This window comes from Mercenaria mercenaria, unplaced genomic scaffold (assembly GCF_021730395.1).
Source record: "Mercenaria mercenaria strain notata unplaced genomic scaffold, MADL_Memer_1 contig_4177, whole genome shotgun sequence".
Lineage (NCBI taxonomy): Eukaryota > Metazoa > Mollusca > Bivalvia > Venerida > Veneridae > Mercenaria > Mercenaria mercenaria.
Window position 1 is genome coordinate 29,659 of NW_026462387.1, and position 12,842 is coordinate 42,500.

The 12,842-nt window shown below is 36.5% G+C and overlaps 1 protein-coding gene across 1 annotated transcript; it reads left to right on the top strand.

Moving 5' to 3' along the window:
• Positions 1-2,902: 2,902 nt before the first annotated feature.
• Positions 2,903-9,908, top strand: LOC123544463 (uncharacterized). The gene is made up of 2 exons (XM_045330534.2): positions 2,903-3,359; positions 9,549-9,908. The coding sequence occupies exons 1-2, from the start codon at positions 3,095-3,097 to the stop codon at positions 9,893-9,895; spliced, it is 612 nt and encodes a 203-aa protein (XP_045186469.1). The 5' UTR covers positions 2,903-3,094; the 3' UTR covers positions 9,896-9,908.
• The last annotated feature ends 2,934 nt before the right edge of the window (positions 9,909-12,842 follow it).

Below are 12,842 nucleotides of genomic sequence, written 5' to 3' on the forward strand. Positions count from 1 at the left end.
CGATAACAAGAAATTGTTAATGGACGGAAGGACGGACGGACAGAAGGACAACGGATCACGGACGCAGAGTGATTCGATGATGGTGGGCTAAAAACAGCAAATTTTCAAGTGTTTCCGTAACAGAAAGTTTGTCAGTAATTTAGGATTTTTCATATTTCTTTCTTCAAAATGCTATTCAATTTGACGCACACCATGTAAAGTAACAAAAACAAAGTCAATAACGCTGATGAGTAAAGTTTGTAATTAAGTTGTCTTTTTGGTGAAATGTGTATATTCGCAGTAACAAAAAATCGCGGTGCTTAGAGTTCGCGCTGTCAATGTTGACCTCAAATATAACTCGCTATACAGTATATATCTCTTGACAGGGCTCACCATAGTGACATGGTGTGAGCTATATAATATCCTACAAATGGCCAGGACTAGTCAATAAACGTAACTCCCATGCTTTTTTTATTATCTACTTTAATTCATTATTTCTAACAAGATTCTGTTAGAGACTGATTTAATATGCATACATATATTCTCAGTGTAAATACACAGAAAACTCTACAGATAAATTATCACAATGAAATCTAAATATATACGCTGTAAACAAACTTTTTGACAAGACTCTTACTATTTAAAGTTTCATCTATACAACAATATTATCTCCCTTGTGGAAGAACAAACACAATATTACTTCTATATTAATATACAGAAAATACAATTTCAAATAAAAGTCATATTTGTTGTATGGTATTAGTATCTTTAAGGTGGTTTCATGGCCTTTAAGAAACATCTTTTCAAATGTAACACTCCCCACGCTATTCATTTAACTTGCCAAAAAAGTATAAAATATATCTTTATAGCTCTTTGTACATGCATAATGACTGTTAAGAGATTTCAAACCCTAAAAAGCTTTATTAATTTCCAACCTTTAAGTATTTCCCTTTAAAGAGAAAGCATTTGAAAGTTGGGAATTACTTTTGACAACTCTAGGCCTTTGTAAACTTAACACTTTCCTAGATATTCATTTAAAAAAACAAACTGGTTGTTTTCAAGTTGTTTTTCTTATCAGAAAAAAGCTTAATCTTGTTTTTGATTATGAACTTAAATCTGTTATGGGTGATATTGAGACTATATAAACGAATGAAACAGGTACTGTTAACTCTTTTCACAGTTTTTATTTTCTTTTTTTAAACATTACTCCCTTCCTTCTAAGTTTTATTGTCTACAACTACCATGAGTTAACAAATTACATTATTTCGGTGTTCCAAAATATTTATTTTACATCATATTCACTTCACCTGGAAATAGTCCTGAAAACTAAAATCTTAATAAATATTACTACTCAATGAAATATAGATCAGTGTACACATAAAAAATCTATAAAAGCAACTTTCCTGGGAGGAGTCAATATAACATATAAGGACAAAGCCAAGTTTTACAAAAATAGATGATAAGATTTACTGGTACAGTAACTAGTTTTAGAGTCTACGCTAAATGTAAGAACTCCTCGGAGGTGTGGACTGACCTCATTAAAAAGAAATGCTAGTAACAGGCAGAACTCTGGTACAAACGACTATATAAAAAGTGCTTTAGTACATGTACTTTTTATGCGGACCCTTTTCTGGAAAATCTAAAGCTCAGCTTGGCTATAATTTACATTTTACAGACAAATTGCAATTATATTTATAACCCTATAAACAGGTTTTGCTTTTTTCTTCCTGATTCATTCAAAGTCAAAAGTACCACCTTATTGTTTGTTATCTCATCACGATATTTCAAAATACCGGTGCACAATTTATATATTTAACTTTGCTAATTCCACACTTAAGACTTTGTTGTAACATTTGAATCTGTAAGAAATACTGACCTATTTCTTTCTGACAGTGAAAACTGGAGGCTATAATTGATCATTCAATTTTGATAAAATGTAACAATATTCCACCAATTTCAATCCAAATAAAGAAACACTATTCCGAATTGTATCGTTAAAAATTTGAAATCAAGGAATTCAAGTCCAAAATGAAATAGCCATTTTTGTCAAAGATTTGAAACCAAGAAATCTTATGCTCAGGAAATTAAATGATTTCACTGTAAACCTAGTCACATAATGTGTGGTAATTAGAGCCTTCTGCGAGATTTTACAACTGTGACCAATATTTTTTGTGGTAAACAGGTGAACTTAATGAATTACATCATTTCCATGTGTTTTACGTTTACTGCAGTTACAAGGACACTCGGTACTGATGCACTCACGCAATGTGATTTTCTGGTCAGCTTATCGTGACTGTAAGAGCTCAATGACTTTACTCTAATCGGTATCAGATCTAGGTTTTAATAAAATAATCAAGAAATAATTTCACTTGATTATGTCTATATCTGACAGAGATAACAACAATGAATTAATCTTTATCCTTCTAAATTTCTAAAATGGACTGGTCCATCATTCAATCTGGGCAATACCATTTATTATTTGAAGGGGTGTTCACTGAAAACTTACTGACTGAATAGTTAACAGAGCAGACCATGATCAGCCTGCACAGACTGATCTTAGTCTGCGCTGGTCTCTAAGGAAGAATCACTTGTCGCCAGCGGGCTAAAGGTGAGTTAAAAAAGTTTGGAAATATACTTGTCCAGAGTATTTAAGAAGTGCAACGTAAAACTATTTGATGCTTCTAGGAAAAACATGCAATCAATATCTCTTCACTACACACACATTACTTCACACTCAATACTAACAACTAATCATATTACATGTTGTATATTCAAACCATGAAGGATACATAGAAAACAAACACTCATATATACAAAATAACAAGACATAATAAAAATTATTTTTAATTTAATATAATTTGATTTATTTATTTCGAGAAATGTTATGTTTGTTGTCATAGAAACGTATCCAATCAGCTGTCAAACTGGTTCCCGATTTTGTAGTCCTTTATTTATAGCACTTAACCATTCAGCCGAGAGCCAGTCGTCTAAAATAACAGTATAAAACCGAAAATCACGTGCAGTCTGTCTCACTTACGCTGTTTCTTTTGACAAGTCACACCGATAAATTCTTAGTTCTGAGTAACATAAGACTAGTAATTTAACTGGTAGTAAGATGCCACGTGGAAGAGTGCGGCAACGAGGAGGCAGGGCTCGAGGTAGAGCGCATGGCAGGGGTATGCCAAGACCCCAAGACAACGACGCCAACCCGGTACCAGTGGCAAATCAGCCGGAGAACCGCCCGAATACACGCGGACAGAAGAGGAGGGCCGATGACCTTGGTCAGGAGGACAGAAGCCCACAACGTGGTCCGGCGGCACAGGCGTTAGGGGACGAAGAGTTTGATGAAGGGGACAACCAGCTCCTGCAAGGAGAAAAAGGTGGGTCAGTTATTGATTTTGAACGTATTTTACTTGATTCAGGTGTTTTCCCTTCAGATAACAGCAGAAACCCATGTAGTCTGTTAGGTTTGAGTAAAAATGCGAGTACGGGGTGTGGCATCGCTCGTAATAATTTTGTTTCCCTGCCTCCTAGTCAACCTAATGAGTCAACTTTGCATGTGTCAGATTCGGGGCGAAGTTTTCCGTCCGTCCGTTTGGCAAACGACGACCTGTCGGCTCACGTACCCTCTACACTTAAACAACAGATCTGTCGAGGGGAATATATTAATCTCGCTTTACTCTTAAAAGGGGCTGTTGAATTGTCTGAATATTGCACAGGTAACATTTTCAAACTGTCGTCAGACGGTCATATTGAGGCGTCACAGCAAGTGTGCAAAGACAAAATAATGACCATAGAAAAATGGACGAACGCTTTTATCATTTACGCATCCATTTATTTACAAACACACAATGACAAAGTCCATGAATTACTTCATTACATGTTCAACATTCGGGATTGTGCTATGCGCCAGGGGGGAAATGGGTGGAGAGATTACGATGAGCAGTTTCGAATCCGCCAAGCCTTAACACCCGGCTCCTGGTCACAAATGAATAATGAACTTTGGTGGCGCTGCATACAAGTTAAGGATGAGCAGACGTCAAATAATACTAGGTTAAATCCTGGAAAGTACACTTGTAATGATTTCAATATGGGTAACTGCAACTGGCCTAACTGCAAATACGCACATGTATGCTCAAAATGCCGTGCACGACACCCAGAGGTTGCTTGTTTTCAGTCAAGATCCTTTGTTCAAGCTCAAACTCAAAAGCTCAGCCTAATTTTCGTGGCAGAGGCTTCCGCCGACCCTTTAGAAGACCAAGAGGAGGTAACCCGAGAAATCAATAGGCCTAAGGTCATTACGCCCTTGATCAATGCATCAGATCAGCCGCATAACTTGGATGTTGTAAATTTAGCAAAATCCCCTGTTAAAATTGAGGCTGTTAGGCGTTATTCTCGTCTGTACGACCCCAACGAATCAAAGTTTTTAATAAATGGTTTTACTCAAGGATTTCCAATCCAATATACAGGTCCCAGGTTAGCACGAGATGCAAACAATCTACGTTCTACGACATTAAACCCAAATATCATAAAAAATCAAATTAATAAAGAAATAGAGACAGGCAGGGTTGCAGGTCCATTCATTCACCGCCCGCTTAAAAATCTAATCGTGTCACCGATTGGCCTTGTTCCTAAAAAAGCTCCTGGGGAATTCCGCATGATTCACCATTTGTCATACCCCTCTGGCGGTTCAATCAATGATCATATCGACCCGGCTTTATGCACGGTCCAATACACTAGTTTTGATGAAGCGGTTAAGGTATTAGATCACTAATAGAGAACCTCCTTTTTGAAGAGTTTGAAGAGTATTCAATTCCTACCATAAACCTACTTTTACTGCAATTCTTAGGGGGGCGTAGGTTCAAGCCCTACTGGGACCAAATTTTTTTTCCCTTATTTTCCTATTTTCTAGTAAGTTTTTACTTCTTTCAAGACTTATTATTGATTTCTTGTACAAAAATGAAAAAAGATGAATCTTATAAGCGATTTCTTGGTGTTCAAAGTGAATTTACTACTTAAACAGAAGGGGTAGAGTTATACATCTTTAAAAATATTGAGTTACACGCGGTGAAAGTTCTCTATTTTGCTTTCACTCTTACATTATATATTAGGGAAGAAATTTAGGTAGGTTTTACGTCTGCCCTAAGGTTATTTTTGAATGGAGTAAGCAAATTTCAAAACAGAAACAGAATTCAACCTTAGTTTTTCAATGTTGAAGTATGAATTCTGTCTCATTAAATCCGTTTACGTGAGGCACCATAGAAAAAACGATATTGACATTTTTATTTTGTGTTTTATAATTGTTTGCCAATAGTTTTATGTTTCTTTTATTAAGATTAATGGTAAAATGAATTCTCTTCAAGCATTTTGGATAGTGGCTATCACTTTAAAATTTGTCTCTACTTGAGCTTGAGGAGATACCATAAGTTATACAAAATTTATAAAAAACGGCACGGTAAAAGTTGTTACAAAATTGCAAAATTGTGCAAAACATGGTTACCTTTCAGAATATACCAAGCAAAGGCCATTTTATAAACATTACTATTAGTGATCTAATACCTTAAACTGGTTCAAAATTTAGGACGAAACTGCAAGCTTTTCAAGTCCGATATAAAAAGTGCATATCACTTAATTCCAATCCGGCCGTCAGATTTCGAACTGCTAGGATTTTGCTATAATAGCTATTTTTATTTTGATAAGGCCCTTCCTTTCGGAGCGTCGATTAGTTGTATTACATTCGAAAGGTTTTCTAGATTTCTGGAGTTCTGTGTCAAGCTTAAGTTAAAAAACGGAAATTTAATTCACTATCTTGATGATTTTTTGGGGGGAGACAAGTCGTTAGAATCATGTACTCGAGCATTAGAAATTTTCAAAAACACAATGTCAGAACTTGGTGTACCTCTAGCTCTCGAAAAAACGGAAGGCCCGACAGAAGTTTTAATATTCTTAGGATTAGAACTCGATTCAGTCAATATGACGGTGAGAATCCCAATGCCAAAAATTCAAACGGTTGTTCAAACAATTAAAGAAATACTTTCACGAAAAAAAAACAACAACACTTAAGAAAATGCAGTCTCTCATAGGGTCTCTGAATTTTTGTTGCAGGGCAATAGTTGTGGGCAGGCCATTTATTCGCCGCCTAATAAACTCTATTTGCGGCCTTACAAAACCTTATCATCATATCCGGGTAAATGAAGAGATAAGACTGGACTTAAAAATGTGGTTAACTCTGCTTCAGAATTTCAACGGCATTTCCATTTTTCATGATCAATATTGGGTCACAAATGAAGACGCACAATTGTACACTGATAGCGCGGCGGGCACGGAGTTAGGATTCGGGATTTACTTTCAAGGTCATTGGTGTCACGCGAAATTGCCAGTCACGTGGCGTGCATTGTAAGAATCTTAACGTTAAGATGATTTAACCTTAACATCGTAATTAAGGCAGTTCACGTCCCAGGTCATTCTAACAACGTTTGTGATGCTTTATCTCGCTTTCAGCTGGACAGGTTTCGGAAGCTAGCTCCAGACGCAGACCAGTGTCCTCACCCGGTACCAGATTTCCTTTGGGACATCTTCAGTTTAGAGCTAAACAGCTCCTTTTTTCAGGAATCGCAGTAAACTTTAGACTGACGTATAATACAGCTTTAAGAACCTTTGAGAAATTCAGGCAGTCTTATAATCTTCCAAAGTGTTGGCCTCTACCCGAAGAACACATTATGTTATTTACTGCATTCTGTTTCGAAATGAAGTTGTCACCAAAAACCATTACGACGTTTACGACGTATATAGCAGGTTTAAATTATTTTCATAAACTGTTCGGATATTATAATATATCCGGGGTCTTTGCTATTAACAAACTGTTGGAGGGTTGCCATAGGAACCGTATAACGCAAGATAATCGAACTCCTCTGACTTTACCAATCTTGATTGATATATGCAGAAAACTCCCTCACATTTGTTTTAGTGATTATGAATCAAAATTGTTTAATTCATTATTTACCCTGGCCTACTTTGGACTTTTTAGGGTTAGCGAATTAGTTTCTCCGTGTAAAGGATTATCAGAGGTTTCTGTGACAGGAAAGGCCGTACCGGCGACAGTAACCATCAGAACAAATCAACACCCTTTACAATATTTACAAATTTATTTACAAAAGATGATTATTAACAATGAATAGATATGAAAAGAAAAAAAAAAACTGATTATCAGAAAGAAAAAAAAAAAGTTCAGTATCTCTAGATACAAAAGTTCTTATACTTCCATTCTAATCTGACGTGACACAGGTCTTTAATGTAATTGTGAACTTTAAGTAGCACAAACAAAACAGATTTCTAAATTCAGTCCCTTTAAACCGTGAATACGTTGATTCCGTGTTGGCTCCCTATGGTGGTAGGTGATTGCATCCCTGAGCTGACTTCAGAGGATAACAAAAATCATCGTCTTTGCGGTTTACGGCACAACCATGGGACGAAAGCTCTGCGCTGGGAATATCACATCCAGGCGAGTGAAGACAAGTGAACCTCGGGCATTGTACTTCCGGGTTATGACATCACCAGGTAAAATCGTCTGGCGGAAGAAGCTAAAATATATAACATATGGTAAGCACCATAGCAAAACAAAAAGTCAGGGCATAAAACTGCTCCTTTGGGTACACCATACCTCCGTAGGCTCCCATAAATAATACGTGCTACTTATACAAAATATATGTGCTACTAAGTTCAAACGTCACATGATTAAAATACGTCACTTATTACTTCCATTATTACCAAAATTAATTACTTACTTAAAAGACTAAAGTTAAAGTATGAAAAAGATATGAAAAGTATATGATGAAACATTATAGATACGGACATGATAAACTGCAGCCATTATTTACAACTACAAATTAACAAAATTCAATGTAAATCAAACGTTATATGATAGTTGGCATCCATAAAATATCTAATGCCATACACTAAAACGGACATTGTATGTGTATGCAATAGACTGTCACACAATTTCATATTACAATAATATATACATGGTACTAGACTTGCCATATAGATTTATACATAACAATACAATGCAGTAATGGCGTTCCATAATAACGAAATGTTACAAATTTCAGTACAAATTTTACATCTTATATAAATGAAACATTTTAGATTCCTCTTTCCAAATAATTTACAAAAGTCTGAAAAATTTAATAAATCATCCTGACATACCGAAACTAGCCAAAATCATATGCCGAAAAGTAAATGTTACAGAATTCTGTAGAATGCACAAAAATTTACCAAATAAAAATCGTAATGCAAAAATCATACAAAAATCTAACAAATAAATTTCTTACCTCGATCGAGCATAAATTTCTAGCAAGAAAATAATTCAGACATAGATTCGTCTATAAAGTCGTAAGGTGGTGTGCGCAAGGCATATCTAGTCCAGTCTATTTAAAGGATAATGTCCCGCCAAATACTAAATTTCATGGGATTCACGGCCTATGCGTGAACTCTTACTATTTCTATTTTCACGGGATTCACGATATAGCCGGGGAATCTAACTACTTTGGTGCGGATTTAAATTGACAATTTGAGGCCCATTATAGTGGTTTTGGGGATAAAAACATAAATTACTGAAGTTTATAAAATATCAACTTTCTTATTACTGAACCGAATTTAATGAAATTTACATGGAAATTTAAGTTATGAAATACAGAAAAACATGAGAGGTATTTTATGCGTGAAATCTGACATTTACCTCAATAACTCAAAAATTTACAAAAAGATGATGCAATACCTGCATTTACACTACAGATAAAATAAGGCCCGTATGTCAATTTGTGACAGTTTCGCTTCAGTTATCTGACTTGTCCCGGATAGGAAGTCAGTACGCTATAATTAATCTTCGTCATTCTAAAACAAATCAAAGAGGTAAAGTGGTTACATTAAAAATACCCAGAGAATCAGGTTCTGTCTGCTCAGTGCAATCACTACTTGAATTCTTAGCGGTGAGACCAAAACAGGTTGGAATATTGTACTGTCATCAAGACGGCACCCCCGTTACGAGGTCACAATTCTCCGCTGTATTGTCAAAATGCGTTGGAAAGTGTCAAATTCCTGGTACTTTTCGATCACATAGTTTTAGAATCGGTCGGGCTACTGATTTAGCGTCTCAAGGTTTTCCACCAGAAGTTATTATGAAAATGGGTAGATGGACATCAAACTGTTATAAATTATATATCCGCTATCAGAAATAGGTCAGGGCACACAACTCTATCACTCTTGATTCAATAAATATACTTGTTTCCCAAGTACAGCATTTGCGTGGCCTTTGTGTACTTACGAAATATACAGTACAATCTCTTTAAGGCTATCCTGCTATTAAGCAAAAACCTCTTTAGAACAACATTCAAACTTCCTCATGCTGTAACATACCGCCAAAATTACTACCTCCGGGCAACAACCTTTACATAATAGTCAATATTTGTATTTGCCAAACGGTGTTACTTTATAGGGGTTGCACTGTACTTATTTCATTTTCGCTTTAGCGACAAATTCTGACTACCATTTCTGTTTCTCGATACTTGTAGATGTATGGGTTTTAGGGGATTCAATCCCTTACTGGGCCGGCATCCGAGCGACGGACACAGGAAAGGTCAACCTTCGCTTGCCTGACTTAACAATTGCTTGGTGGGGAGTGAGGGGACTCGGCTGGACCTCTTTCCGCAACTCCATAGAGACCCAGGTGCTGCTATCGCCTCCACCCAAGATTATCATCATACATTTAGGTGGTAACGATCTTGCCTCATTATCTTTGATCAAAATGAGAAGAAGTATAAAAGGGGAAATCGAATACCTCCGTGAGGCTTTTCCCGACACCGTTCTGATATGGGTTGACATTTTACCCAGGCGTGTTTGGAGGGGGTCACGAACATAAAGTCATTGGAGACAAAGCGCAAGCGTATCAATAGGTTGGGCCGTATAGCAACATGCCGTTCTAGCAGGGGAGATTTCATAAGCCCTGACATAGATACGGAAACTAACTTTTTTAGGGATGACGGTGTACACTTAAATGATGTGGGGTTGGAGTTTTATCTAGATTATTTGAAGACTGCAATACAGGAAAACTCTGCTCAATAATAATTTTTTGGGGGATAAATTAAAATTTATTGTGGCGGAAAAAAATGTTTATTGACCGGAAGGTGAGCGGGCGCTGTGGTTTAAGCTAAGAAAATTGAACCATATACTTCATAATTTTACCTTCGAAACTTCCGGTTACGGGTGTATCAACTCTCGTCGATGGCATTATTTGCGCTACAGATGAGACTTGTGCGTCTGTGACTTAATTGAGTTGACAGTTTCGGGTCCGTAGACTGTTTAATTACTTTTGTTTTGGGTTATCTCAGGTCACAAGCTTAGTAACGTGGTAAAATAATTGTTATGGCTCGAATGTTGCTTCGGGTCATTATACTGTGTTGACTCGAATGTCGCTTCGGGTCCTTATGCTAGCTTTGACTGTAGACTCAAATGTCGCTTTGGGTCTTTTGTTATTGTTGTTGTTGACTCGAATGTCGCTTCGGGTCCTTATTCTAGCTTTGACTGTAGACTCAAATGTCGCTTTGGGTCTTTTGTTATTGTTGTTGTTGACTCGAATGTCGCTTCGGGTCTATAGGTCTGGCCCTTTGTGTATTGGTAAGACCTAGTTAATGTGGTTACCGTTTTAGATGTATTTAGCCAATGGCATTCCCTAACGCCGAATGTGTGGTTGTGCATTTTTAGTTTCCTAAGCTGGTACCTGTTGAGGGTACATTACATTGGGGAACTGGGGGTTTACGATTACACAGTCGGTAGGACTCTTATGGCTATAGGTTTTGTGTATGGATACAGTTAATATCTCAGTGACCTGAGTATAAATATGCAAGTGCGTTTTATTTCATTTAAAATTTGTTGCCTTTTATATGACACGCCCGGTCTCCTTTCGGTTAACTTCCTTATTGCATTTGTTATTAGTTTTCAATAGTTTGGTAGCGAGCTTTAACGCCTAACATACCGAACTCAGAGCGGCCATTTTACCCAACTCATATTAATAAATATTTGAGCATTCATTTTAATGTAAACCGTATTAGATGATTGATTAAATGTTTGATTATTCGCCGCTCAGGCGCTTAATAAATAGAGTGAAGACTGCACGTGCTTTTGTCTTTTATTTTGAGTAATTACAAATAAATACTTGAAACTGTATGCAGTCTTCAATACTGTACAAATTTAGTATCATACAAAACAATCTGATAAAATATTCCAAATTGGGCTTTTTTCGCACTGAGTTCTAGCATTTCCCAGTACATCAAAATACTAGCCAAAACAAAACAAGGCCTTAATGGGCCACAGTGAGATGCTCACCTAAGGAGAGAACAACCAGACAATATGTAGGATTTCTTTGTTGAAACCCTCAAGATATTTTTACACATGTAAGTGCATGTTCCTAGGCCAGCCCAAGGCAAATTTAACCAAATTCTGTATGGAATAACTAATACTGTCAAATCATAATTCTTCATGGGGGACTATTTTTTGCGTCTTTTATGGATACGTAAATTTACTAATTTAAAAATAACTCCCAGCAAACAAATAAAATTCACATTCATTTGGTCTTCAAAAGTGATAATTCACAAATCCATATCCAAAAGAAACTGCGGTTTTGATGTACGAAACATAAATGTTTTACAGAACTAAATGTAACTATGTAAAGCGGTGAAATGTATTGCAACCCTGAACCTGACACCTAGGACCTGACTTGATCAATCTCTGTAGATAACTAGTCTACCTTCAACATATCTTATGTCTAGGCCTTGCAGAAGTATGATCCTAAAGACATAATCTGACAATGTCAGGTTTTAGGTCTTGCCACATTTTGTTGCGTGTGCGTATGAACTTAAATGGGGTCATTTATGTAGGCTGTAGGCAATCTTGTTATTACGGACAGCTCAATTGCTATATGTCCAGGGGCATAAAAACGTATTAGACTTGCTTAATGGTGTGCAAATGGATACTCATCAAAATAAATCTTGTACAGAACAAAAATGCTAAATTGCCTGACGAGACGACTTTCCAATATCTACATCTTGCATTAGTATCACTTCTGCCAGCAGACAAAAAAATATGTACCCAGACACCACCAATGCCAGGCATAACTTTCATATTTTCACGCCCTGTGTGGCTGTGTTTGCTATATGTAAGGCGCCTTTGAATGTGTTTATCATGAAAAGGGCGCTATATAAATCTGGTATAATAATGATTTTGTTTGTTTGTTTTGGGTTTAACGCCGTTTTTCAACAGTATTTCAGTCATGTACACGGGCAGTTAACCTAACCAGTGTTCCTGGATTCTGTACCAGTACAAACCTGTTCTCCGCAAGTAACTGCCAACTTCCCCACATGAATAATATGTGGAAGACTAATGATTTCAGAAAAAATGTCGTTTATCAAATAGACATACGCCACGCCAGAGGATTGAACTCATGACCCCGCCATCTGTAGACCGACACTCTACCTACGGAGCTAAGCGGGGCTGGTATAATTATAATAATAATAATATTGTTTATTAACGTTTTTTAGCCACCTAGAACAAATACGTCTTATAAAGAAGCTGTCCCTGTATTCTACTAACTGAAGGTGGTAAGGCAAAAAGTGACAAAACATTATTAAGATAGACATGAAAATATCCTTAATTAAAACACCTTTTATTTGAAAATATTCTTCTACAAAATCAAATGACATTAAAAAACAGAAACAAAATCAAATGAAAGACTTTATAATGATTGAGGCATATACACCTGTGAAAACACAACATGTATACAACAAGTTTGCTGGAATATCAGAAAGATTTCA